Source organism: Ochotona princeps, chromosome 26, assembly GCF_030435755.1.
Source record: "Ochotona princeps isolate mOchPri1 chromosome 26, mOchPri1.hap1, whole genome shotgun sequence".
In the NCBI taxonomy this organism is placed as follows: domain Eukaryota; kingdom Metazoa; phylum Chordata; class Mammalia; order Lagomorpha; family Ochotonidae; genus Ochotona; species Ochotona princeps.
Window position 1 is genome coordinate 9,659,640 of NC_080857.1, and position 27,711 is coordinate 9,687,350.

The window sequence follows — 27,711 nt, forward strand, 5'->3', positions numbered from 1 at the left end:
ATGTAAACGGTTGTTACATTATATTGTTTTGGAAATAATGACAAAGAAAAATTTCAGTACATGTTCATTACAGACACATTTCTTTTTTTCTGAATATTTTAAAGCCATGGTTAGTTGAATCAGCAACTTTGGAGCCTTGGATAAGGAGAGCCAGTTATATTGGTTTTTCGGGACTGTGTGGCCATGACCTTGTAAGTGGGAAAGATTGCACAGCTTCCAGATGAGAGCCACACTAAGAACAAAATGGATATCCAGAGGGAAAAGCCAAAGAAGAGAAGGACATGGAAGGGCCATGGAGAACCAAGACGTGTCCGGACAGTTCCAGTTCTGCAGCACAGTTGCCTCAGGTGTCTTTGGGATGAGGGCAAAGGGAACCTTGGGTCAGAGGAGAAAGACTGAGAGCAGAAGAGACACAAATAGCAAATCATGTGTTTCCTGTGGTCTTACACTTCTCAGTAGAACTGACCCCTTCAGTCTTAGTGGTGGACGGAGACTGGGCAGCCTCGAGTCTGTCACTGTTTCAAGCATTCAGTAGGTGTGCATTGGTTGAATATACACAAAGTTGACACATCAAGTTTCTAGCTGTCTCCTCCATTCACCATCGTCAACCATTTGCACACTTGCCACTTCTGGATACACTCAGGGAAATATGGTCAGTGTCAAAACACCCCTAACCACTTGTAACTGTGATTGGGTGGAACACAATGAATGGGTTTCCAGAGTTAAAGAATTAGGATGGGCTAAGGACTTAAAAGATCTTTGTCCCCAAGAGTTTAACATTTTTTTCAGGTTTGGGCCCTGTTTGCTGCTGGAAAAGGCCCCTGACGCTGTGCCATGACATTGCTTTATATATATAAGGGTTGGGAAATGATGAGCAGAAACCATTTGCTTGTTGCCTTTGAAAAAGGGAAGTCATTGGTTTTTTGAGCCTCAGTGGAGTGTGCAGTGATGGGGCAGGGCAGGAGAGCCAATCCTGCAAGCTTTGGTTTATGCAGTTTGGTCCTTGTTGGAAGGACTCCAGGAAGACACACTGGAGGAGAATTCTGCCTGTGTGGATTCACCAGTGGTGATTTGTGCTGTTAAATCATTTTTTTCTTGACATAACGAGTATTTTACACCCATGAATAAAAGAGAATTTTGTATTCCATCATAAAGAACCATAAAATCTAGAACAGAATTGTTTGGAGCCCCAGGAAGAGGATTATAACCCTATTTCCATTCTAATTATTTCCAGGGATTGTACATATCACAAAGAGCTAGCTCTCCCAGGATCATTTGCTTTCAACACCTTGACTCTGGGTGTTTATGAATAGAACACACACACACGTACACACACACAGCAGTAGTAGCAACAAGGCTGCTTCTCTCTGCTAGACTAACCATGTGCAGTCAAGTTTTCTTGGGTGCAGGATTGTGAACTTGATGTCCTGTGTGCTGCTCAAGGCGAATTTATGGATGGATAAATGAATACATTTAAGAATGAACAAACTGTAATTAGGAGCTTCTAGTTGTGCACAATCTACTAAGCTCCACATTGAGACATTAGAAGAGGCTCTAAGCTGAGGGGGTGGCCAATGAAGGAGGACTGAGAAATGACACAAAAGGTGATTTTTGAAGTGTGAAGAGTTAGCAAAATAAAACAACAACAAACATTGAAAGAATCGGGAGGAGAAAGGAACCTGGGAATTAAGCCCTGCTTCTCTGGGGCAGCCAGAGGGTGGCATCATTGGGTGCTACAAGGGGATTGACTTGGGTGCTGCTGGGTTTGGCTGGGGCAAAGGTTGCCTGTGGGGGTGTGGCAGAGGGTGAGGCTGGGGAGATAGGCAGGTGCCAGGTCCTAGAAGGGAGAGTCTTGGAGTGAGCCCCACAGCCTGAACTTTTACCCTGAGTCTCCACGGAGCCTTCAGAGAATCTTGAGCAGGGGTTAATGTGATGAGAGTCATACGTTAGACAGCTGCAGGTGGCTGGGGTGTGGAGGATGGCTTTCAGGGGGACAGGACCGGAGGCTGCTGCCGTGATTCAGGTGAGAGATGAGAGTGTGGCTAAGGTGAGGGGAGGGACAGATGTGAGACTTGGTGGCAGCCTGTTCCTTCTTCCTTCCACTCTTTCAGCCGTGCTTCCTTTTTCCAGACTGTGGTCCTAGTCTTTCCATGAGACCCTTCTCTTCTCTCTAAAAACAAAGCCTTGGGTAGCATTGCAGACACATGGCTTGCTAATTTAGTGGCATTCTTACTGGCATGAGCTTGGTCCCTTGAAGGCATGGGACTAATGCATGGTAATGGGAAACACAAGATTTGGCTGCTGGAATGTCTGACACCAGAGGGAAGAAACCCACGGGCTGCAGTGACACCCACAATAACTGTGGCCCGGCGGAAGGGGCACCTAAGAGGGAATCGTTTGCTTCTCATTGGCCCTGCCCTCTTCCAGACATCCTTCCTCTCCACCAGCCTGAAGTCTGCTTGTGCCTCAGAAAGCTTTCTAGGGACTCCATACTGAATCTGGGTGCTCTTTGGAAGCGCTGGACAGTGCAGCTGGATATGGGGAGGTGTCCATAGACACAGTTGTACTTTGGCGGGATCAATAGGCAGAGTCACGTTGCTGTGTGACAGTGGCACCTCTGGGGTGGCTGCAGCTCAGTTGCTAGGAGACCCAGAAGCTACTGGATGCCATTCGCCTCCTTAGGTGGTGCTCAGGGTTAGGTGTCCGAAGTGGGATTCAAGCATGCTGCGGCCTGTTCACTTGCAAGAGGCCACAAGGGGTAACCTCCCTGAACCCCATTTTTTTCACCCTTCTAGAAGGCAGGTGATGATCACTTTCCTTCGGGGAAAGTTTTGTGGAAAGCAAATGGGCTCATGAGCAAGATCTCTTGTTGATTTTCCCATTCAGTCCGAAAGCCAGGATGGGTCTTACTCAGTCAGGTATCCTCAGTGCCAAGCAAGGTGCTAGGCAAACATACATGAATGCTGCTGTGGAGTCCACGGGAATGGAAAGGGTGAATAATTACAATTATTAAGAATGTCTTCAGCCATGAAAAAGTTGATTTCTACATATCTCCCTGCAATCCCCATATCTGCAAGCATATAGGTAAAGATGATACGCACCAGCATTTATTAATCAACATTTGAAAATGAGCATTGACTGAAGGGTTTCTGTCCCCCACCCCCCCAATTTCCTTTCCGATCAGTACTTGCCAGCATGTTTGTCATCAAAAACTCTTCTGTTGGTTGTGAAGTGTGATAGGCCATTGCTTTCCGTGAGTCATCCGTTACTCCATCCACACTAGGAGGCTGCAGTAGGCAATTTCAAAGACAGGTAAATATTTGTTCACTTTTCTGAAACAAATGACTTTCTCATTTCTGAATAGAAGGAACTTGTTTTGTTTTCTCTTTTCTTATGACTACACTCCATAGTAGAATTGACTTGGAAATCAGATTGGTCTCATTTTGTTATTATTTCTTAAAAGTTAATTTTATTTAGTTGAAAGGCAGAGAAAGGGAGAGACAGTGAAAGACATCTTTCATTTGAAGGTTTACTGCCCAATGGCTGCAGTAACTGCGTGGGCCATGCTGATGCCAGAAACTTGGAACTCAAGTTACATATCTACCATGTGGGTGGCAGAAACTCAAGTACTTGGGTCATTTTCTGCTGATTTCTCAACTGCATTGGTAGGGAGCTGGATCAGAAGCAGATCAGCTGGGACTTGGGAAGGGGCTGTTGGCATTGCAGATGATGGTTTACCTTGCTGCACCACAGTGCTGTGAACAGACTACTCTAGTTTTCTTTAAAAAAGATTTATTTCATTTTTAGAAGGCACAGTTAACAGGGAGGGAGGGAGAAAAAAAGAGAGAGACAGAGAGAAAGAGAGAGAGAGATCTTCTATCCTCTCGTTTATTCCCCAAATGACCACAATGGCCTGAGCTGAGCCGATCCAAAAGCAAGAGGCTCTTTTGGGTCTCCTGCATGTGTGTAGGATCTTTAAGGGTTTGGGCCATCCTGCCCTGTTTTCTCAGGCCAAAAGCAGAGAACTGGATCAGAAGTGGAACAGCTGGGACACAAACCAGCACCCATATGGGATGCCAGTGCCTCAAGCAGAAGCTTAGCTTACTAAGCTGTAGCTCTGACTCCAGAAGATTTTAGTTTAATCTTGGTTCCGCAACTTTCTAGATACTTAACTGTGGCTTAACCAGATTGTATGTCTGGGTCCCAGGTTCTTTGTCTATGGAGTGGGGGTGTGCAGCCACCCTGAGCTTGCAGTTGTGGTCTAATTGACTGAGAGCCTCACCCGATGCTCTGGTAACCATCACTGGGCTTGCACAGCAGGTGCACTTGCCATGGACTGTTCCCAGGCACTGACTGAGCAAGACAAGGATCACATGGTGAGGGTTGCTGCAGGATTGTTCCAGGGAGGCACGGAACTCCTCTGATGGACACTTCAGCTCAGGAACTCCTTGACAACCTTCCAGAACCTTCCTTATGCTGCACACATGCTCACACACCTGTCTCACCCTTCCTCCATTCTCCACTGCTGGTCAGCCTGACCTCGCATCTTCTGGCTGCTCTGGCCTCCCTTGTGCCCTCTCATTTTTCTTAAATATACATTTCTCCTGATGAAAATCCCTACCCATTTGAAAAAGTATTTTGTTGAAATACAGTATTTGTACCAATAAGTACACATAAGGAGACAGATAAATGAGTGTTTTGTCTTCTAATCATGTGCATTATCAACACTTGAATTAAGAATAACACACCATTAGTACCTCAAGAGTCCTCATCATTTCACCCTTTTTTAATGTGTAAAGAAAGAATATACTGTCATTTACAAGTACAATTCAGTGAATTGATATTTGTAAGTATACACCAAATGAGATGACATCCACACACTTCTTATACTCTAGATGCTTACAACCACAAATAAGAGAAAGTGTGATATTTATCTTTTTGAGTCTGGCTTGCTTACTTTCTTAGGATAAAGATGTCATCTCCAAGTTGCAAATGTTAGGATCCCATCCTTTTTAATGACTGAGTAGTATTCCATCATGTATATATACAACATTTTCAATGCAATCATCAGTTGGTGGATGTTTAGGTTGATTCCATATCTTAGTTATTATGAATTGAGGCAGGTAGTTCTTTATATGATGATTTCATTGCCTTTGGATACATTCCCAGGAGTGGGAGAGCTGTGTCATATGGAGGATATATTTTTAGTTTTTCAGAGGAATCTTCATGCTGTTTTCCATAGCAATTGTGGCAATTTGCATTCTCACGAACATTGCATCAGGGTCCCTCTTTCTCCACATCCTTGCACATTTGTTAAAATCCCTACACATTCAGACTTGGCTTCTGTTTCTGGAAGGCTTTGCTTCACATAACATGAGAAGACCTTGTGGTGAGGACCAGATACAATGATGTCAGCAAGGAGGCAGAGTGACAGGCGTGGGCAGGTGCTCAGGAACTCCTGCTGCCGTCACCACTGTCGCCGTCGTCTGCCTCATGCTGTTTGTTTGCTGGCATCAGGTGCAGAATCCTCTGGTGGCCTATCCCAGTGTGTGCTAGAGTGAGAGCAACTGTGGTTTCTGAGAGGAAGAGATGGGTCCATTCAAACACCCTTTGAAAACGGATCCAGCTTAAGGAAGAAAACCACACCCCAAATTCTTTTCCAGTCTTTGAAATGCACGGTCCCATTTGTCACAGCAGGCAACTTCATTTTCAGTCAGAGACACAAAACATTTTGTAGCAATCTGAAGTCCTGGCCAATCTTCCTGATGTGTACAAATACACTCCAGCCAGGAAAGCAGGGAGGCTCACTCTCTGTGCTTGGGGTCGTTGTGGGGGTAATGATTCATATTTCATAGATAAGTAAACAGTGTCAGAGTCATCCAGTTTCTAATGGGTTGGGGACAGAAACTGCAGTTTTGTTATAGTGCTTTAGAAGTTCAGGAATTGGTGGATTCTTTTCACACTCTGCTCCTGGGGACAGTCTTTTAGGAAGGTGGCAGCAAGATCTGGCCTGAATGTACCTTTCCCAAGTCTTATTCTGCTGGAACCACACTCGATGCAGCTCAGTGAAGGAAACCCAGCTCCAGTGGGCCTCCGTTCCCCAGAACATTGCTTCTCTCCTGCTGGGACTCTATCTAATGCTAGATCCGTGTGGGCTGTCCTTCTTCAGGAGACAAGCTCCAAAGCTGGAAGGGATCAGGACCTATCCTCACCCCAGCACAAGTCTCTCATGCCAATTCAGTGTGAAATAAATGCATCTTATTGAGGGTGGTGTTGCTTCTGATAGGGCATTTGTGTGTACTCTGAAGGGTTTATCAACAACAGCAGCAGAAACCAAACGTGCTCGATGCCAGGAACTGTGCTAGGAAATGGCGAGCCAATGACGGAAAGGTGAACTGTCTGCTTCCAGGAAGTTCACAGACCCGCTGGGGTGACCAGCATGCCGAGTCTACTGGGAAGGGTAAAGGAGGAATCATGAAGGAGGCAGCTCCGGGTGGAGACCGCAGAGAGTGAAGGGAGAACCTGTACCTGCCTTCATGGCGCTCTCCGTCCAGTGAGTGACACAGACACAGGCTCTCAGCACCCCTGTGAGTGCTAGGCAAGGCTGTATGAGTGACACATGGCCATAAGGTTGGTGACTTAAAACCATGGAAGTTGGTTATCTTGTGATTCTGGAGGTCTGAAGCTGAAAATCAGTGTCAGTGGGCCGGAATCAAAGCGACAATAGGGTAGGTTCCTCCCAGAAACTCTAAGGGAGAAACAGTTTCTTGCTTGTTCCAGTCACCTCGTTCTTGTGTCTGTGTTACCTCGACCTCTGTTTCTCCTTTCACAGCTTCTTCTCTCTGACCCATCTCTGTATCTTTATTCTAAGGACCCCCGAGAGTGTATTGGGCTCACTCACAATCTGGGATAAGCTTGCTACTTTACGGTCCTCAGTCATATCTGCAGAATCCCTTTTGCCATGCAAGGAAACACATTCATGGTTCCTGGGGATTGGGATGCAGGTGTCTTTGGAGACCACTAGTTTGCCAACCAAAAAGGAGGCAGGTGAAGGAAAAGAAGCGCTTCCAGAAGTAAAATTTAGCCCATGACTCATGTGTAGTGCAGGAGCTGTGTAGAAGTGAAACAGGGAGGTTATTTAGGACCTGTTAGCTTGGTTCAGGTGACAGGTGAGGGTGGCCTGAAAAATGAGGCTGAAGCTGTGGGCAGGGGAAAGACACAAGGGTTTGGACAAGGGGGAGGTAGAATGAATCCGTTATGAAATCAGGGTTGAAGGAAAGCCACTGTTGTCAAGGTTCGCTTTCTCCATGTCAGTCAAGACAAACAGGAACCTGAATGTAGCATCACGAGGGAAGTTTAGCAGGAGCTCATTCCATTTCACAGATGGTTCCATTAGAGATCCCTGAGTATTTTGTGTTCATGTAAGTCTGATGGAAGCATCACATTGAATTATTGCACTGGACAGCGTGATATCCAGGAAAAGGCTGATGTAAGGCCTGATTTCCAAAGGGAAAAGCAGTTTTCCAAAGGAGGAGAGGTAGATGTTTCCAAATGCAGATATTTTCAGGGATCACCCTGATGGCCAGGGACTATTAGGATTACCAGTGTTTTGAACAAGGAGAGACACGTCTGCTTTTGATCTTGCTTTGAGTGGTTTAACCGCCCCTGGAGTGGGATTGGTTGTTCCACAGAAGTGCTTAGGTTTGCCAACTCGTAGCACCTTATTTCCATCCACAGGCAGGCTGCAGCATGCGGAGCCCATTGTAAGAATGTGAATACTTGAAGGGAGCGCAGGATCAAAGTGCAATGAGTGTTTGCTGCTGCGTGAGACACATTTCTGTAATTCATGAAGGCATCATGTATAGGATGCCACCTTGAACTTCCTGCCACTGCAGAAAAGCCTTCTGCTTAATATGTTTATTTCTAGGGTAATGCAATTGCCCTTCTGGAGAACAAGGGGCCTTGGAGAGTTCTATGTGTTCTGAAAACCAAGGGGAAATTTCTGCTCCAATGACTTCTCATTAGAAGATGATAGAAGAAAAATTCTATTATGAGTAGATCGGGAGTAGTCATCTAAGTTATCACATTATGTACTTGGAAATACTGTCAGTATCTATTTTATTTTTGTTAGTTCTTTTAAGGAAACCTCTTTTACTGACATAGAATATCATCCTTATTTGTTTCATCATTGCAATTACCTTTTATTTTCGTTGTGTTTACTGTTGATTGTCCTCAGTAACTCAAGCCTGTTTGTGTCTTTTGACACTTTTACCTTCTATCAAGCTCATCCTCCTTTGTTTTATGATGAGAGGGCTGTTTTGGCCACTGGGTGTTCGTCTCGTTTCTGCCCCTGGCTCTGCTCTAGCCCTCTGTGCTTGGATATGGGAGCTGGGTATTCCTCTGTTTCCTCTCCCTTTGTCTTTCTGCTTGTCAAATAAGTAAAATACAAATGTTACTGCTTTCATGGAAGATACACATGATGAAAAACTATGTGTGGGTCTCAGAAGTTTTTTGCTTCCAAATAAACCTAACTCACATGTCTGTGGTGATTCCTTGTTTGTTTTATACTGTTTAAACAAGGAAACAAAGGGAGGAGGTAAATTATAAATAACAGAGAGGTGACTTGCCAATTTAGACCCTTTCTAGAAAAATATAAACATTCCAAACTCAATTAACATAAACAAACAAACAAAACCCAGGAGCTCAATGATTAAAAACTCCAGTGGGCACCTAGCAATTGATCAAATTCCCTGGGCTTGGGGAACCCTTTCTTAATCCTTACCTTTAACAGCTGGCATAAGAGGGTTGTCTGTGCTTTGTTTCTGACAAGTCTTGTGTTTTGTTTTTATCAACACCCTCTCTCTTCTCCTCCCTGCTCCCTGATCCTCAGTGGCCGTGCCTGCAGCAGCACCACCCGTGTGCCAACCCAAGAGCGCCACTAACGGGCACCCTGTGGCTCCCCGCCTCTCCATCTCCTCCCGAGCCACGGTGGTAGCCAGGATGGAAGGCGCCTCCCAGGGGGGCCTGCAGACCGTCATGAAGTGGAAGACAGTGGTCGCCATCTTTGTGGTCGTAGTGGTCTACCTCGTCACGGGCGGGCTCGTCTTTCGGGCCCTGGAGCAGCCCTTTGAGAGTAGCCAGAAGAACACCATTGCCTTGGAGAAGGCAGAATTCCTGCGGGATCACATGTGTGTGAGCCCCCAGGAGCTGGAGACGTTGATTCAGGTGAGCAGGGCTGGTCAGGCACAGACCAAGTTGTGGGGAGGGAGGACGGCATGGAATCAATCTTTCTGGGCCACTAGGTGTTACCTTTAGTGGACCTTCTCCCAGTGGGCAAGGGAGTCTTCTTCCGGGAGGTGACATTGGAACTGAGACCTCAGGGAAGAGCAGGAAACATGTGACAGAGGCTGGTGGCCCTGACACAGGAGCAGCACGTTATGCTGTGTCTTACCTGGTTTTGGATGTGGAGGCCACGGGCAACAGCAGGCAGATGGGCTTTGGATTTTCAAGTTCAAGTGCACCTATGTGTGCTTATTCACTTCTGGATACTGAACTCGTCTTGGGAATGCTGGGCTAAGAAGGTGTCCTAAAAGCCAAGGAAGAAGAAATTTTAAACAAACCAAGATGGACTAACCTATTCAACACCATTGAGTGTAAGGTAGAGAAAAGGCCTCTGAGTATATGGATGGAGAGGCTGAAGGGGACATGGAAGAGCCATTCTGGTAAGATTATGAGGCTGGAATGATAATATCACATTAATAGCTTTCATTCAGTTTGTGATTTTTGGACCTCTTAGTGTATGTCTTGTCTTGTGCTAAGATGTTAATATTCTGTGTATATCGAGGAAAATGGAGCCATGAACACAGCAATGCAAAGTTGGGTTGTACGCTAAAGAAGCAAGGCAACTATTGTGGAGGTGATTTCTCATTAATTCACTCATGCATTTGTCTATCTGTCCATTCATTGATCCACTGAGTCTTTGCATTGCTGCATCCCAGGCGCTGGAGATAGAAAAGATGGGAATAGGATACACCTCCACTAACCTCTCTCCAGTTTATTGATTTATTTTTAAGATTTATTTATTTTTATTGAAAAGAGACTTACAGAGAGAAGGAGAGATGGAGAGGAAGAGTTTCCATCCGTTGATTCACTCCCCAAGTGGCCACAGGGGCCAGAGCTGAGCTGATCCGAAGCCAGGAACCAGGAGCTTCTTCTGGGTCTCCCATGTGGGTGCAGGGTCCCAAGGCATTGGGCTGTCCTTGACTGCTCTCATAGGCCACAAGCAGGGAGCTGGAAGGGAAGTGGAGCAGTTGGAACATGAATTGGTACCCATATAGGATCCTAATGCCAGCAAGGCGAGGATTTAACCACGGAACCATCACGCTGGACCCTGTGCTCCGATTTCAGTATCCATAAAATGAATCGCTTCTCAGCCTTTTGGCTAAGATCAAGTGTAGCATCAATATCCATAAAATGTGGCTGAATTTCCTTCCTGTTGGGTGTTGAGATGATTAAACGTGGTCATTGTGAGAACTTTGAACTGTGCTGGGCATGTGGTAAGTGCTCAGATAAGGAGCTGTGGCTGCTGCGAGTGTTACTCAGCAGTTCAGTTTCAAGCAATGGCTCCTTCTGGAAGGGTGTAAGAGTACTGGTGGCCCCCCGGGGGTATCTGACAGTGTCTGGTGACGTTTTTTGTTGCCAGAAGGGGGAAGATGCTACAAACATGTTGTAAACAGGAGCCAGGACTCTGTAAAGCATTCTACAGTGCGCAGTACAGCTCGTGGTCACTACCGATTATCTGCTCCAACCTGTCAGTAGGCTGAGAAGCCCTGAGACTAACTGACTGGCTTCCACTGCACTAGACCTTTTGGAATATGTGAAAAAATGGAATCTGGGTGAGACAGAAGTCAGGAAATACTTTGTGGTTATTTATCTCCTTCAGTCTCCAAAGCTATTCCGTGAGGGTAGTCTTTATTTATTTATTTACTTAATTTGAGAGGACAAAGGAGGGAAAGATAGACTGAGCTCATCTGTTGGTTCATTCATTGGGCTGTCCTCGACTGCTCTTCTAGGCAACAAGCAGGGAACTGGAAGGGAAGTGGAGCAGCTGGGACATGAACTGGCACCCATATAGGATTCATACAGGATCCAATTGCTGAGATGGCTGGAGTTGGGCAGAGGCTCAGGTCAGGAGCCAGGAACCTGAGTCTGAGTCTCCCCCAGTATGGGTGGCAGAGACCCAGTTACTTGTCACATCACCTGATGCCTCTCATGGTGTGCGTCAGCTGGAAGCTTGAATCAGCAACTGGAGCTGATAATCGAACACAAGGATTCTGATGTCAGACATGTGCACTCGCACTTTACCCTGAGGATAGTCGTCGGTACCCATTTACAGATGATGAAGTGAGGCAGTAGGAGATGAAGTTAGATGCTCAGGGTCACTTGGTTGGAAAGCAGAAGATCCAGGGTTTACTGTCAGTGTGCCTGCACATGTATCCTAGGCTCTGAACTAGCTCCCATTCCATCAGACATGCCAAATACAAAATAGGTGTCATTGGGTAGGCTGTGCTTGAAGACCACCCCAACAGTTTATGTGCAGTTGCTCCAGGAACCTGAATGTCATCAGTGTGGCTTCCATTGAGAAGGGTGGGAAGAGTGGTAGGAAGTGAGCCTGGGGGAAAGGAGTAGAGGAGAGATTTGATGCTAAGAATTTTGGCTGCATGTGGTGGGGACTGTAAGATTTCAGCAAGGTAGTGACAGGATGGAAAATTTCTACTGGAAAAAATAAATCTTTTGGCCATCAGGAAATTGAGTTAGAAGGACACACTGGAAAGAGAAGATCAGTTGGAAAAATAATATTGCCACATCATAGATCAGAGATGCTGAGAGATGGAGAAAAGGCTGCAATTAAGGGTTGACAAAAAGTTCTTGAAAACAATTCACCTTGTTAAGGAAAGGTCTTTGCAGTGCCTGTTACGAGCTCCAGGTCCCAGCTTGTTTAGGCAAAGCCCAGGTAGGCCATGCGTAGCAGGAGCTAAGCACCCAGGCTGGAGTTAATCCTCCCTGTTAAATCCTTTACCACCTGGGCCAGTACCATGTCTGCACCTGGCCTCAACTTCCCTTCTGTGAAAGGGAAATTGTGTCCACCTGGTAGGGTGGTCTGAGGCGCACACAAAGAGCTCAGTAGCTTTTAGCATGATTACTGCTACTCCTTTGTTAGGGCAAGAAGAAGAAAAAAGAAACCCTCCCAAGGGCTTCTACCTTATGTGCATCATGGAGTTCTGCCAAGGGAGAGAAAAGAGGCTTCTGAAATATGCTCTTGAGCTTCAAATCCAACATTTTCTCACTGACAAACTATGCTGTTCAAATGCTGCATGTCCTGCATGGAAGTCCTTCTCCCAGTGCTGACTGGACCGAGTAAATCAAGATGCATGGTCTTTGTGGCTTGAATCAGGGAAGCAGCACAGTAATTTCCTGTCCCAATCTAGGTTTATCTTTATCCCAGCCTTTGATGGTAGGACTCAGCACCATGCTTATCAAGTAGACGGCTGATTTGGAGACACAATTTTGGTGAACCTTGGGGACACTGTGGCTCAGGCAGAACTGAGCAGCAAATTGTCTGACAGAGTGAACCTTGATTCCAAGGTGTGGACCAGTGAGAGAGCTTGTATCCCCAAAGCTGGACCTCTAGCTCTGTTACTTTGAACGACATGTACATATCATCTATAGAAATGGTGAAGCCTCTTTAGTAAGAAGCTTTGTGAAAATTCCACCAGGATGAGGTTGGTATCCTAGAGCAAGCCACTTAACCTGAGCTAGGGTTCAGCAGTTCAGGCCATGGAGGATGGCGGAGACACGTTCATCCGTGAACTCTTACCCCTGAGATGGGAGGGAGTGTGCAGAAGATGACAACATGGCGTCTTTATGCAGCACATGTGTGGAAATGCAAGTTTGCTACCACATATTGGTTGCTGCCTTTCCTTTAGGCACTATTTTAAGCGTTTCAATCCTTTGATTCTTTTAACAACAAGTTTGCAAGGTACGTTCCATCATTATTCCACTCTCTCAATGAGCAAATAACTTTGAAGATGTTAAGAATTATGTCGAAGGCCACAAAATCAGTAGGTAATTAGACTGGACTTGGTCCCAAGCATTCTCACTTGCCACCACATTTATTGGTCTACTGGGAAATTGATACTCTTCTCATCTCTCTCCTGCCCATGACCCATGGAAGTTGTGAGTACCTTTTCAGGATATATCCCTCATGCATGGACCAGTTGCTTAAGGTTGGAAAAATGAAGAAATGGTGCTTTTGCACCTGTTTTGAAGACCAAGATCCTTCAGTTAGAATAGTTAAGGTGAAAACACAGAAATTTCTCTTGTTTCTGAGGAATACAAGTCCTTTCTTTTTGGTCTGGTTGTTGGTAGCCTGTCTGTCACACAGTGATTCTGTCTTCTTCATGCATGAACAGATTCCTTTGGTACTTATACCCTCCGAGGCTTTGCATGTTTGGGGATGTAAAGATTTTAGCAAAAGTAGTCCATCGAAAAGTATGACTGTTGTGGTGCGTTTTTCCAGGAATTTAGGCAGCAGCCCAGGCAACAGGTGATCTATAGTAAGGGCAGCGTTAGGTTTTTAGTGGACAAGGACACAGCTCTGAGGAGGTGAAATAATGACGCCTGGCTTTTGCTGTGAGGCCGGAGACACTGCCCCTCGACTGCCAAGTGGTCACACCGATTGTTCAGTGTGTGTAAGATCAGCCCTGTCTTTGGAAGGCTGCCACTGTACCATTACTTTTGTTTTTATCCCAAAGCTTGCTAATTATCACAGATGAGTGAAGAAGCTTTCAAGCTTTTATGCCTGAAATTGAACAGCTAATGAAACTTGGCGTGCCTCTGGGAGATCATCCTATAAATGAGAATTCAATGTTCTCCCTAAATCCCTCTCATATAAATAAAACTAAAAACCAGAAATGAATGATTCTGTATCTTTGCTTCTGTAAACTGTGCATGTGGTTGAATTTATTTCAAGTGTCGCTACTAGTATACATCATGAAATAGTGAGATACTGATGGTGTGTGACTCTCGCGGTTATTCTCATTTCTTGTGGTCAAATGTATTTACTTGAAAAACTAATACCGAGTGCTTATTGTGTATCTTAGTGTATTAGTGCAAGATGACAGCACCTGTCCTCAAGAACTTTGTGATCTGATAATAATTATATCATTAGCTAACACTTTCCAGGGACTGCTTTAAGTACTTCAAAAATTTCATGGACAAATGGAATTAGAAAGTAAGTTTATTTTGGTGCACAAGTTTTGAAACCTATATGCTGCTTCTTCAAAATACACATTTTCCATGAACTTTTTGAGGGCCCCTCCCCGACTCCAATATCTTTTCTGTAGTTCATCATTTAATCTTTACAGCAATCCTTTGAGGTAGTGATGAAAGGAACAAGGAGGTACAGTAACTTATAGAAGTGAGTAGAGATACTGACAAGGAATTTGGCTCCAGAATCCATGCATTTTTAGCCATGATGTTCTGGGAGCCTGATTTAATCTGGGTGATTAGGGTCCAGTGTGATTGATTCTAGAAAACAAGGGAAACTTCAGGTCCCTCCTCTCAGAGCAGGAATCTCTGCCTCCACCTCCAGGAAGCCTATGAAGACTTTCCCTACTCTAAAGTAGTTGTCCTCTAAAAGAACATGGCCTTGTACTCTGGCATAAGGCACTGAGGATGGGACGGCCTATTCCACTTAAATGCATAGAGTTGTCATTTGGGTCCACAATTAAGAGTGGTTTATTGGTCTGTACCAATGACTTTTGTCCCCCCCCCCCCCCCTTTTGTGGAAAAGGACAAAAGAGATGGGAAATTCACTGGCACTGAGTAAGTGGAGATTTAAGCTTTTGTTCTTCTTAAAATGGAAGCCAAAAATACAAATTCGGATTGCCCTTTTTGGTTCTAGAAGATGACATCACAGATGAGCTTTGAAAGACATTTACAAGATGGAGAGAGAGCTGTTTGTGAGAGATATGAGTTGGCTAGAAATGAAAGAGGATTTTAGCCATGTCTCAGCTCTGTCACTTACTAATTACTGCAAGCTTGAGAAAGTTGCTTCTGTTTTCTGTCAACTCATGCAAAAAAAAAAAAAAAAGGAATACGAATAGATCTATTATCAGTGTTTTGGGAGAACTGGCATATTGCAAATGTTGACTACTCTGGTTATTTTTATGAATATTCTAGAACGTTCTTTGAGGTCTCTGGGATTGTCTCTGCTTCCTCATCTTCCCTCTCGCAAACTGTACGCTTCAGAGACGAACTGGTCATGGGTGCTAATGCATTGCCTAAGGGATCACAGGAAATGAAGTATTAATTCAGGATTAATATTGAGCACTGAAGAGCAACCAGAAGTTCCAAGCAAACAGCTACAGTGAAAATGCAAGGACAGAAACACCTTTCCCCCTGGTTTTATTAGTGCTTTACTACATTTTGGACTGTTCAGTGCAGGTGCCGTGAACCCATCAGTCATCTTTCATTTGTCTCACATCTGCAAAGCATCAGGATTCCTGTAGCCATTTTTGTAGCCTGGCATATCAACATAAAATTTACAGAAGCTGGACAAGCTCATCTTTGATAGGAATAATCTCAGTTGCAGCATGGGTAGGACATTCATCCAGCATCCTGCTCAGGACCAAGGTGGTTTCTCAACATCAATTGGCACATTTGTTATTCAGCCTGTAGAGGCTAAATCCAAATGGAGAGGGACATGTGATGGGATGGTTAGTTAGTCTAGGCTTATCGACCACATCAATGTATATACATGTGTCTCTGCTTCCTTAGTGGACTTCCTTATGCTTTGAGATGTCTCTTTTTTATGTTTTCATGTAGCCAAAGAGAGAGCATTAATTCTGCAGAATAAGAAACACAGTTTTTTCTAAAGATTTATTTATTTTATTGGAAAGGCAGATATACAGAGAGGAGGAGAGACAGAGAGGAAGATCTTCCGTCCGATGATTCATGGCCGGTGCTGCGCTAATCCAAAGCCAGCAGCCAGGAACTTCCTCCGTGTCTCCCACACGGGTGTAGGGTCCCAAGGCTTTGGGCTGTACTCAACTGCATTCCCAGGGCACAAGCAGGGAGCTGGATGGGAAGTGGAGCTGCCGGGATTAGAACTGGTGCCCATATGGGATCCCGGCGCGTTCAAGGTGAGGACCTTAACCATTACGCTATCGCGTCAGGCCCAAGAATAAGGCACAGTTTGAACAGTGAAAGAGAAATACTCCCCCAAATATGTCTCAGTGTCACATGGCAGTATGTAATTAGTTGTGTGCTAATGTTCACTGGATTTTAAAATATCCCCACTCTACAGCGTTAACCCATGGTGGGCAGGAAAGCTTGTCTTGCTCATCTAAGTGTCACCTCTAACGTGTCAAACAGATTCTCTACTTGTCCTATCCATTCTGCAGGTGGCTTCCTTTTACATTTATAATCAGGTTATAAAGTTCTGATGAAAGCCTGCTGCCTGGCTCCCCTGGGGACATGAGGAAAGGCTAATATTTGCACATAACTGAATACTCAGGGCTGCAGGAAAATAAACACCATCATAGTACTCACACCGCTGTGAGGTGCCTCTTGCTTCCTTTTTATGGTCTGGATTGGTTTTTGGTGTCAATCCGTAGGATACTCTAAGATGGAGCAGCAGTTAGTATGGGGACCTGAGTGTGGTGAGGCTAGTCAAGCCCGAGTGCTACAACAGCCGTCTGCCTTGGCAGGAGGTGATGGTATACACCAACCTCTCCTTTCCCTGTCATCCTCTCACAGACAGCACAGAGACCCAGGCTGGAGGTGAGCCAGGCTTTCCTCCCTGGAGGCCGGGAGCCTGCTGAAGAGCCTCGGAGATGGAGAGAAAGAAGAACTCAGAATGGAGAGAAGGCTCCTTGTCTGTGTTTAGCAGTGTGCTCCCTGTCGGCAAGCACAGTGGCACTGCTTGCTAACTTTGTCGTGGATCAGATGTGTGCCGATGGACAGAGGGCCTTTACCTATTCTAAACCGTGTGTGTCCTTTGGAGATGGAAGCCTTACCCACCGTATAAAGGCATTGTGAGGGCGGAGATAATCTATGCACTAGGATTTTCTCACTGCTATTCTTACTGATAATACTGCAGAGGAAATGACAAGACCCAGTGTCTGAAGTCTTGCGTACTTCAGACAATCCTAACCGTCTTGCGCAGTAGCTGTTACTTCCTCATTTCGTAGGAAGCTGAGGGTTACAGAAGCCCAGTGACTTGCACTGGCTGAACATTTGCTATTTTGTTCAATATCTTTATTGCAAGAAGTATAGACTCCTCTGCCTGCACATTGAAGCCAATGCTTTGAATGGACCACAGAGGTTCCTGGTGCACGAGGTTCGAGGTGCATGACAGCTCCCCATGTTGCTGGAACTATCATGGCGCCTTGCCCTTGGTGGGTTGCCTCTCCCCCAGCACATTCACCTTTGTGTCTGAGAAATAGTAATATCTGAAGCAGGAGAGAGAAATAGCAACTGTGGAAAGTCCATGCGTGTCATCTTTCAGTTTTTCAGCAGAGGCTCTTCTGCTCTGAGTGTGTGGATGGACAGGGAGATGTTGCTGCTGTGGTCTTGAGGTTTGAATCACAAGGGGTGTCTTGGAGTGTGGTCTGCCAATTGCTTTCTCACAGGGTTTGTGGCTTTGCCTTGGTCCACTGGTAGCTAAAAACATGTTCCCTGCTTAATGCACTTAGGGAGCCACTTGTCACACCCACAGCCTCACTTGGCCTCAGTCCCTGTGCAGAAATCCCCTGGCTGGTCTGGCCTCTCAGGTCAAGAATGTGGGGGACACAGAGGCACTGTTGTCCCTTTGCACAGTTTCTTTGGCACCAGCAATATAAGATGTTTGTGAAGTGATTGCATCCTGAGTTTTGTTTGCCCCATGATTTTAGCATAGTAACAATAACTATTTTTAAAATATTTCATTTATGGGCCCGGCGGCGTGGCCTAGCGGCTAAAGTCCTCGCCTTGAACGACCTGGGATCCCATATGGGCGCCGGTTCTAATCCCGGCAGCTCCACTTCCCATCCAGCTCCTTGCTTGTGGCCTGGGAAAGCAGTCGAGGACAGCCCAAAGCTTTGGGACCCTGCACCCACGTGGGAGACCTGGAAGAGGTTCCTGGTTCCCGGCATCGGATCGGCGCGCACCGGCCGTTGTGGCTCACTTGGGGAGTGAATCATAGGACAGAAGATCTTCCTCTCTGTCTCTGCTCCTCTCTGTATATCTGACTTTGTAATAAAAATAAATCTTTAAAAAAATATTTCATTTATTTATTTGATAAAGAGAGGTAGATTCACTCCCTAGATGCATGCCCAGCCCTGGCCTTAGCTGGAAGCTGGCAGCTGCTGTGTAATCTAGGCATCCCATGTAAATGGCAGGAGTTTGAGCTGTTACCACTGCTTTCCAGGGTCTGTGTTAGCAGGAAATTGGAGACAGGAATCGAAAACAGGTGTAGAACCCAGGCATTTGTATATGTGATGCCAGTGTCTTAACCCCTGGGCCAAATACACAGCCACCCTGAGCAGTATTAACAAAGCTATCTTTCACCCTGCAAGTATCCTGGTTTGGATGACAAATCAAACAGCCACACTTGGCTCTCAGCATCCATGCGGATGGCATGATTGGTGAATGTATTGGCTTAATCTGAGACAAGTCAAATGGTTGTTGCTGTAGCATCATTTGTCTGTCTTTTGGATACTCCACAAGAAATCAGTGAAACAGATGATCTCATTGAGCACACAGATCATAGGAGAAAAGCCACAGACAGTTAGCGGTCCCCTGGGGGACATCAGTCATCCCTGCATATTGCTAACACTCACCATGGTGTTGCACACTGTCTGACGTGTGATTTATGCAGCTGGGCAGTGCCTTGTGGGAGGAACCAATCTGGGAACAGGGCAGGGTCCTTGGTTGAGGGAGTTACCACCCCCTCCTCTTTTTCTTCATTCTGTGTGAATTTGCACTTTTAAGGTGGTTTCTAGTGTTTCATTTTGGGGAAAGGGAAGCAAGACGGGACAGAGAATCAGATTATTTTAGATCTTGCCGTTCTTCAAGTCAGTTCCATACTTTTTTCCTTCTCCAAATAAATCAATAAGTATACACACACATGCATATATGTATATATATACACACACATACACACATACATATAGTATGCTTTCCTGACTTTCCAAATAGACCATTTCCCCTCATGCCTCTGGGAAGAGTAGTTGTCTACCTCTATTGTTTATTGTGTTCCTCTGTTTACTGCTGACTGGAGGAGTCATTCCTGAGCTGTTTGCTGGATAGCTGAGTGGGTGCTGGAAATTGTGATTCAGCAGCTACATGGAAGATCAAGAAAGTGTGGAATTAAAACATAAAGTAATTGCCTATTATGCATAGTCTTTCTATTTCCCTATCTTTTTTAGTGGCTGAACTTATAGGTGATTAGGTAATGATCCATAAGTCTGTGACCTAAATGGTTGAACTACTCTGAAACTTTTTTTTTCCCAGTAACATTTTCAAGCTAAACTTGGGCATGACTCAGTTGTGTGTCCCTTGTTATCTAGGTACTCAGACATTCCCAATAGGCTAGTTTACCTAGACTTTAAAAGAAAAAAAATTACCTGAGAGTCGGAAACAGAGCAGGCCAGACAGAACTCCCATCTACTGGTTCACTCCCCCAATGCCTGGAGTAACTCCCTGCTGGGGTCGAAACCAAGAGCCTAAACTCCATCCATGTCTCCCACACGGGGGGCAGGAACCCCGTTATTTGGGCCATCATTGCTGCCTTGGTGTGCTTTGACACCAAGCGGAAGTCAGCAGTGGCACTGAATACTGAACTCAAGGCACTCACAGGGATGCTGGTATCTTAAGGGATACCTTAGGAGTTAGTCTGAACACCTCACTGTGTCTTCACATTTGAAGACTAAATGTAGAGAAAAACAAACGTTAAAAGCAAATTCACTTAATTTTAAAATGTTTTGCCTGAGTTCAAACAAAGAAGAATGTTAAGAAAGGAAATAGTAGTTACAAGTGTGAACTCAATTGGAGTTGTTGTTATTGAGTTAGCAAAGTGATAATAGCCCAGGCTTGCAGATTCATTTTAATTCTGGAATACTCTCACCCCAGGGTGGGGTTTATTCAAAGCCTAACCAAGAGTTTGGTGACTTGTTGAAGAGCTTGTATTTTCTCCTTTTTACTTTTAAGTCTTGCTGTCTAAGTAAATTGCTTTCCCCGAGGCGTTTGGGTGTGTTGTGCTCCCTTTACTGAAGATTTGGGGGAAGAAGTGAGGATTTACACCATGGGTAAAGGTAAACCAAGTTCGGTGACAGCATGGAGCTGCTCTTCGTAAGTCCTGGCCTTGTTGCTACTGAAGTTTAACTTTTCACTTGTTGGGGCTGGCACTGTGGCATGGTGAGTTAATCCACTGCCTGGATTGCTGGCACCCCATTTGAGGGCCAGTCTGAACCCCGGCTGCTCCAATCCAGCGCCCTGTTAATGCGTCTGGAGAGGCTGCAGACGATGCCCAGCTGCTTGGCCCTGTACAGATGTTGGAGCTCTAGAGACAGCTCTGGGCCCTAGCTCTGGCCTGGCACAGCCCTGATGGTTGCAGCCATTGGGAAATGAACCAGTGCGATGGAGCATTTCTTCCTCTGTCTTCTCCTTCTACCTCTCTGTGGCTCTGCCTTTCAAACACATACATAGATAAGTCTTTTTTTTTTTTTAAAGATTTATTCATTTTATTACAGCCAGATATACACAGAGGAGGAGAGACAGAGAGGAAGATCTTCCGTCTGATGATTCACTCCCCAAGTGAGCCGCAACGGGCCGGTGCGCGCCGATCCGAAGCCGGGAACCAGGAACCTCTTCCAGGTCTCCCACGCGGGTGCAGGGTCCCAAAGCATTGGGCTGTCCTCGACTGCTTTCCCAGGCCACAAGCAAGGAGCTGGATGGGAAGTGGAGCTGCCGGGATTAGAACCGGCGCCCATATGGGATCCCAGGTCGTTCAAGGCAAGGACTTTAGCCGCTAGGCCACGCCGCCGGGCCCCATAGATAAGTCTTTAAAAAAAAACTTTTTTGGGGTCAGTGCCGTGGCATTCTGAGCTAAACCTCTGCTTGAGTTGCTGAGAGCTTATATGACCCCATGTTTGTGTCCCAGCTGTTTTACTTCCAACCTAGCTCCCTGCTGTGGGCTACGAAAGCAGAAAAGGCTGGCTGAAGTTTTTATGTAAACCCTGGTTCTGGCTTTTTGGTTTGAGCTGCTGGCACATGGCACGGTGAAAATGGGTATTTCAACAGGGGAAGGAATTTGCCATCTGCCTCCCTGCAAAGCAGAGCAGAACCTAAGTGGTCACTGTGGGCTAGGCCAACTCCAGCCACCGGCAAAGATAGTCTCTACATATCCCATGAGGTCAGACTCTAAATTTGGGTGAGCCAGGGTTTAGGCTCATTGGCTAGCAACAGTCTTGTAGAGTAGAGGCAAGAAAGAGATTAAAGACTCCAACAAACGAGACTTTTTTTCCTCCAGTCATCTGGTTGACTGTCTATGGGTCTGCCAATTCTAGCCCACAGCCTGTTTTTATACAGTCTCTGAGCTAAGAATGACTTTTGCATATTTAAATGGCTGTTTAAAAAAAGAAAAGAAAAAGATGCCAGAAAGACTATGTGTATCCCACCAAGGCTAAAATAGTCACTAACTGGCTGTCTATGGAAAAGGTTGCTGCTCTCTGGCCTAGAGAGTTGGAAATATCTCAGCTTTTTGAAAATAGAATATACTAATGACTCATTTTTGAATTCTAATCTGATTTGTGATAACCACTTAATGCTGTGCCAACAAAGCCCTATGGACATTACTTAGGATAGATAGAACCCCATTCCAGTATTGAATTGTGACTTGTTCTCTGCCCAGGGACTGGAGTCTCTTTGTTCCTCCAGAGCTGGCTCTTCTGTCACTTTCTCAGCACAGCTCACCTGTGTGGATTGCATCTACCGAGCTGCACTGACATCGCCTCCTGCCTCTTGCCCTTGGACTCAAAGCCAGTGCAAGCACAAGTGCTAAGGCATTTTGCACCTTATTCTGCTTCAAAGAAAGCTCTTTCAGCAGTCTGTCCCTGGTGCACCATCCTTCTGCTGTGATGTCTGTATGATAAGGTCTGGAAATTAGTAGCAGGCAGAGCATGGATGGCCTTAGTGGGAGCCTGGTGTAAAGCATTCTAACAAGGGGCCTGCTCTGCAGTGTATCAGGTAAAGCTGTCCGTGGCACGGGCATCCCATGAGGGCACCGGTTCAATCCCCAGCTGCTTCATTTCTGAGCCGATGTCCTGCTAATGTGCTTGGGAAAGCAGCAGAAGATGGCTCTGGGGTTTGGACCTCTGCACCCATGTGGGAGATGTGTAAGAGTCTCCTGGCTTCGAATCCGCTCAGCTCTGGGCGTTACGGCCATCTAGGGAGTGAACCGGTAGAAATAAGATTTCACTCTATGTGTCTCTCCCTCTTTGTCACATTACCTTTCAAGTAATTAAATAAATCTGTTTTTTTTTTTAAATAAACATTCTAACAAGATATAAAAGAGTGAAGAAGCAACTGAAATTCTGCCTTTCAGAAATGACCACTTTGGTGGAACATTCCGCTCAACACCTTTCTGTGTCTGTCCAGCAACGTGTGCGCTTTGTACACTCTAGGTCGTTTTGTGCCTGCAATTGTAGATAAATGACAGCATGTCCTATGCCCTGCTTTCCAGCCCACCCCATCACTCTCCAGTACCTGGTCCTTGCACTTACCAAGTCCTCTCTAGGTCACTGCTGGTCCGGTTCTAGAAGACAGGGGAATCATTAGAAGCTTTTTTTTCCTTTTCCTTTTAGAATGAGTGTTGTTTCTTTTTCTTTACAGCATGCCCTCGATGCTGACAACGCAGGAGTCAGCCCAATTGGAAACTCTTCCAACAACAGCAGCCACTGGGATCTGGGAAGTGCGTTTTTCTTTGCTGGAACTGTCATCACCACCATAGGTATCTATTCATTTGGTAATATCTTTGCCTCCACTGCCCATCCTAAGGGGTGGCCCTCAGTGCTTTGTCCTGGACCCTCACAGGAGGTTCCTCAAGTATTGCCAAGCTAATGCGGTTGGTCCTCATGGTGGCTTTCCATAAAAGGATGAAGAATCTCTTTTGCAAAGAAAACCTAGGGAGCCTTTTAGTGTGAAAAAGCCCAATGAAAAGTGTGGAGTAGAAAATATGGTTTGGTGGAGCTCAAATTCCTGTTTAAACATCATGTTTTGTGTTAGGCACGAAGGGATCAAATATTCTACAGAGCTTGTTATGAAAAACAGCACTCTGCTCTATTCACTTCCAGATATAATCCCTTTCATGTCTTTTGATTGATGATTTTGATATTCATTTCCATGTTTTTAAACATCATGCTTGTTATTGCTGCTTCTGGGGTTTTCAGTTTTAGAGATTACTTCTTGACTTTCACTGTGCAAGATGAGATGTTAATTTCCTTTCTTCCTGCCCATGGCTTTGCAGAAACCCTCTCTCTTCCTATTGCCCATCTAGTCTAACAGACAAAAGTTGGATGTTTCCTTTGTTTTGACTAAATCAATACTCCTTATACCTGACTTGTTTAATTATGACTACTTTGGTCCTGAACCAAATTTTGCCTTATTTTATTTGCACGTGACTTTTCTCTGCTACTTAGATTATGCACTTTTGTCTTGGGGCTCACTTTTTAGTTACACAGCCTGTGACAACCTTGGTGTTCTCTCTGTTGACTATGTAATAGATCTCTGTAACAATGGATGGCATTTCCCTCCTTCCTCACCACGCATGTTGGTAAATATCAGCTTTGCCATACTGACTTTTAGTTGATTAAATGTGCTTGTGCTTTAGTTAAACGACTTGCGTGCCTTAAATGCTCTCAGAATGCTCTCAGGCATTTTGTAAAATGCAGTCAGTGAACTCACTCAATTCCCTTTCCTTTTTGCTTTACAAATAGTTACTTAAAAAAACCAAATTTGCTTAGTTTTATTGGAAAGGCAGATTTGCAGAGAGAAGGAGAGACACTGAGAGAAAGAGCTTCCATCTGCTGGTTTACTCTCCAGGCAGCTGCAATGGCTGGAGCTGAGTTGATCTGAAGTCAGGAGCCAGGAGCTCCTTCCTGGTCTCCCACGTGGGTGCAGGGTCCCAAGGCCGTGGGCCATCCTCAACTGCTTTCCCAGGCCACAAACAGGGAGCTGGGTGGGAAGTGGAACAGCTGGGATATGAACTGGCTTCTGTATGGAATCCTGGCACATGCAAGGTGAGGACTTTAATGGCCAGGCTGCCGTGCTGAGCCCAACAGTTACTTTCTGTATCCTTTAAAGAGAGCACAGAGGTATGCCATTGGTATTTTGGGCTGTTTCCTTGCTACTTGCACTTGCCTCAGTTGTAGCCCTGACATTGTTTGATCAATATTCAGCTCCAGTCCTTTGGCTGTGGTTCCCATCATCACTTGCTGATTAAGTGGCTCAGGGGGGCAATATTCCTTAATTCTTGTTGTTCCACATGGTAGGCTTCTGCTTCAAGTCATTTATAAAAAGAAAAACAGAATCCAGCTGGAAATGAAATCCATTTAATTGACTCACTTTTTTTTTTTTTTTTTTTTAATGAGGCTTGCAGGTACTGCTGCCCTGTCTTCGGGCGTTTACACTGTCGTGAAATACCCCATGGCGGTCTATTTTGTTTTCCTGTTTATAAGTGTTTTGATCTTGAGAGCAGCTCCTTTGTTTCATCTTCTATCTGACAATGTCACCAGCTCCTATCCTTTTTATAGCAGGAACGTTTTGATCATTATCTTTAAATATTGTGATTTTGGCTTTGTTTTTTAAGAGATTACAATGCAATCTAACTTCTTTTTTTCCATTAATTATTTTTATTTTCTGATGATTTTTATGCAGTTAATTAGGGCGATAAGGGTGAAGGGCTACAGAAAGGTGGATGAGATCACCATTTCCATATTCTCTTTTTTTTTCCTTCCTGTATCTGGGGAAGGGGAGATATAAGGAGAGAAGCCATACCCAGTCTCCCAAATGCCTCTGCACCCTCAGTCCAGCCACCTGACACCACCCCAGGGTCCCCGATGTGGGGCATGCTCTTGAGGGTACTGCTCAAGAGATTTTCAACAGTTCTGAATTACTCTGATCTTGCTACTCCAAGCATGACGAAATCTCTCCAGTATCCACTGGTTGACATAATCCACCTTAGAGTCTCCATTTGGCCAGATATTCATTGCCAACACTTGGCTGGGGTCGTTGATATATTTGTGTTGTGGCACTAGGTGTCCTCTGCAGACTCCAGTGTACCGCCATGTCCTCCTTGTGCATCTGGGCATGCTGTCCCTGCTCCGTCTTATCCACCGAGGAGGCCCAGCTCTGATATTTGCAGTCTGTGGTCAGATCATGGAACCTGCAATTCTCTCCATGGCTGGGATTCTGAGTCCAGCGGCAATATAACTTTTTGCCTGAGTTTTATGTCTCACGTGTTTTTTTTAATGACTTATTTGTTTTTATTGCAAAGTCAGATATACAGAGAGGAGGAGAGACAGAGAGGAAGCTCTTCTGTCCGTTGAATCACTCTCCAAGTGGCCCTAGCAGCTGGAACTGTGCCAATCCAAAGCCAGGAGTTCTTCCGGGTCTCCCACGCAGGTGCAGGTTCCCAAGGCTTTGGCCTGTCCTCGACTGCTTTCCCAGGCCACAAGCAGGGAGCTAGATGGGAGGTAGGGCAGCCGGGATTAGAACCGGTGCCCATATGGGACCCTGGCACTTTCAAGGTGAGGACTTTAGCCACTAGGCTACTGCGCCAGGCCCTATGTCACAGGTTTTTTTTTTTTTTTTAATTTATTTTATTGTATTTGAAAGGCAGATTTTTTTTACAGAGAGATGAGGAGAGGCAGAGAGAAAGATCTTCCATCCATTGGTTCACTCCCCAAATGGAGCAATAGCTAGAGCTGAACTAATTTGAAGCTGAAAGTGACAAGTTTCTTCCTGGCCTCCCACGTGGATGCTGAGGCCCAAGGCCCTGCTTTTCCAGCAGATTGAAGGTGGAGCATCTGGGACATGAACTGAAGTCTGTATGAGATGCTGGTGGTGTGGGATTAGCTTACTATGCCACCGTGCTGGCTCTCTGCCTCAGTTTTATATCATTTCCCTTCTACTTCTTTTAATTTTTAAGGTCTAGTTTGCATTATGTTAAGTATCCTTTTCTTTTTGGATAGGTGTGTGCCTTTCCACAATGCTTACTGTGCCTTGTGTTCCTTCTAAATGTTTTTCAAGATTTATTTATTTTTATTGGAAGATCAGATACACAGAGAGGAGGAGAGACAGAGAGGGAGATCTGTGTGTTGATTCACCCCACAAGTGGCCGTAAAAGCTGGAGCTGCGCTGATCTGAAACCAGGTCAGGAGTCTCTTCTTGGTCTCCCACGTGGATGCAGGGTCCCAAGGTTTGGGGTCATCCTTGACTGCTTTCCCAGGGAGCTGAATGGGAAGCGGGGCAGCTGGGATTAGAACCGGCACCGTTATGTGATCCTGGCACATGCAAGGTGAGGACTTTAACCAGTAGGCTATTGTGCCAGGCCCACTCCTTCTGATTTTATTGTCATGTTTCTGATCAGTAGTAGATTTCTTCTTGTCGTCCTGAATTTCCTAGGTCATATCTCATCTTCACTCATTGTCTTGCTATTTCTTCTCTCATTTCTTGCATTTCTGCTCTGTAGTTTGTGGAGATCATTAGAAGACATTATTTCATAGTTGTAATTTTTTTGCTTTGCCGTTTTGGGTAGCATTTGTCTAGTGAATGTCTTTGATCCACTTGTAAGCTTAGCTACTCTTCCCATTTTTTTTCATTATGGAGGCTTTCTGTTTATGTCAGACTAGCTTCTTTGAAAAAATACTTTGCTCCTAGAGAAGCTGGGTGTTCCTGGGCTAGCTCGCGGACAAATGTTTGTGTGGGGAGAGGAGAGCAGGTGAGGCAGGGTAACCTGCCATTAGCACACCCCAAGACTCTTTGTTTATGCTGCCAAGGAGCCAGAGGTCACTGTGACAGTGTGGCCCACTGTCATTCCCTGCTGTGTCCTGCCTCTTCTGTTCTCTAACGCCCATCCAGGCGGGTGGCCTCTGCTGCTGTCCCTTTTCATTCCATGTGCTACACCTGCTGCACTAAGGACATCTCTTCAAATTTGTCCTCCCCCGGACTGTATGTTTTACTGTATGGCTTCTGCTTAATCTCGCTTTGTTTTGCTAGTCTTACACACAGGCTGGAACCTACACATCAGCTTCCTATTCTGCTGCAGATGAGCTTGAGGCTTCTGTCCTGCCAGAGTAGAATGAAACAGCCCTCGGATGAACATTCTTGTTCAGGATTGGCTGTCCGTAGCCATGGTGGGCAGGCAGTGAGTGAGATGTTGTCACTCAGGCTGGGCAGCTCTGCCCTCTGGGAGAGTCTTGCTCTGATGGACAGCTCAGCTAGAAAGTGGGAAACCTTTTTCTGCCAAAGACCATCTTAATATTTATAATGAATATTATAATGTTTATATCATTCAGAGGCCATGCAAAATGATTAACTTAACGATTAGCTTGCTATAGATTTATTGTGTTTTGAATCCCACTTGTGGTTACGTTGGCAGGACCAGAT

The 27,711-nt window shown here is 45.4% G+C and overlaps 1 protein-coding gene across 2 annotated transcripts in view; it reads left to right on the forward strand.

Annotated features, from left to right (window-relative positions):
* KCNK10 (potassium two pore domain channel subfamily K member 10) overlaps positions 1 to 27,711 on the forward strand; it is a 101,993-nt gene that overhangs the window by 24,866 nt on the left and 49,416 nt on the right. The window contains exons 1-3 of one of the 2 annotated variants that reach the window (XM_004584350.4): positions 1,887 to 2,023; positions 8,891 to 9,225; positions 22,936 to 23,053. In XM_004584350.4, the coding sequence (XP_004584407.1) occupies positions 9,001 to 9,225; positions 22,936 to 23,053 (343 nt within the window). In that variant the 5' untranslated portion in view covers positions 1,887 to 2,023; positions 8,891 to 9,000. Of the gene's footprint in view, positions 1 to 1,886; positions 2,024 to 8,890; positions 9,226 to 22,935; positions 23,054 to 27,711 lie in introns of those variants that run through there. The other variant, XM_058655318.1, reaches the window with a different exon arrangement.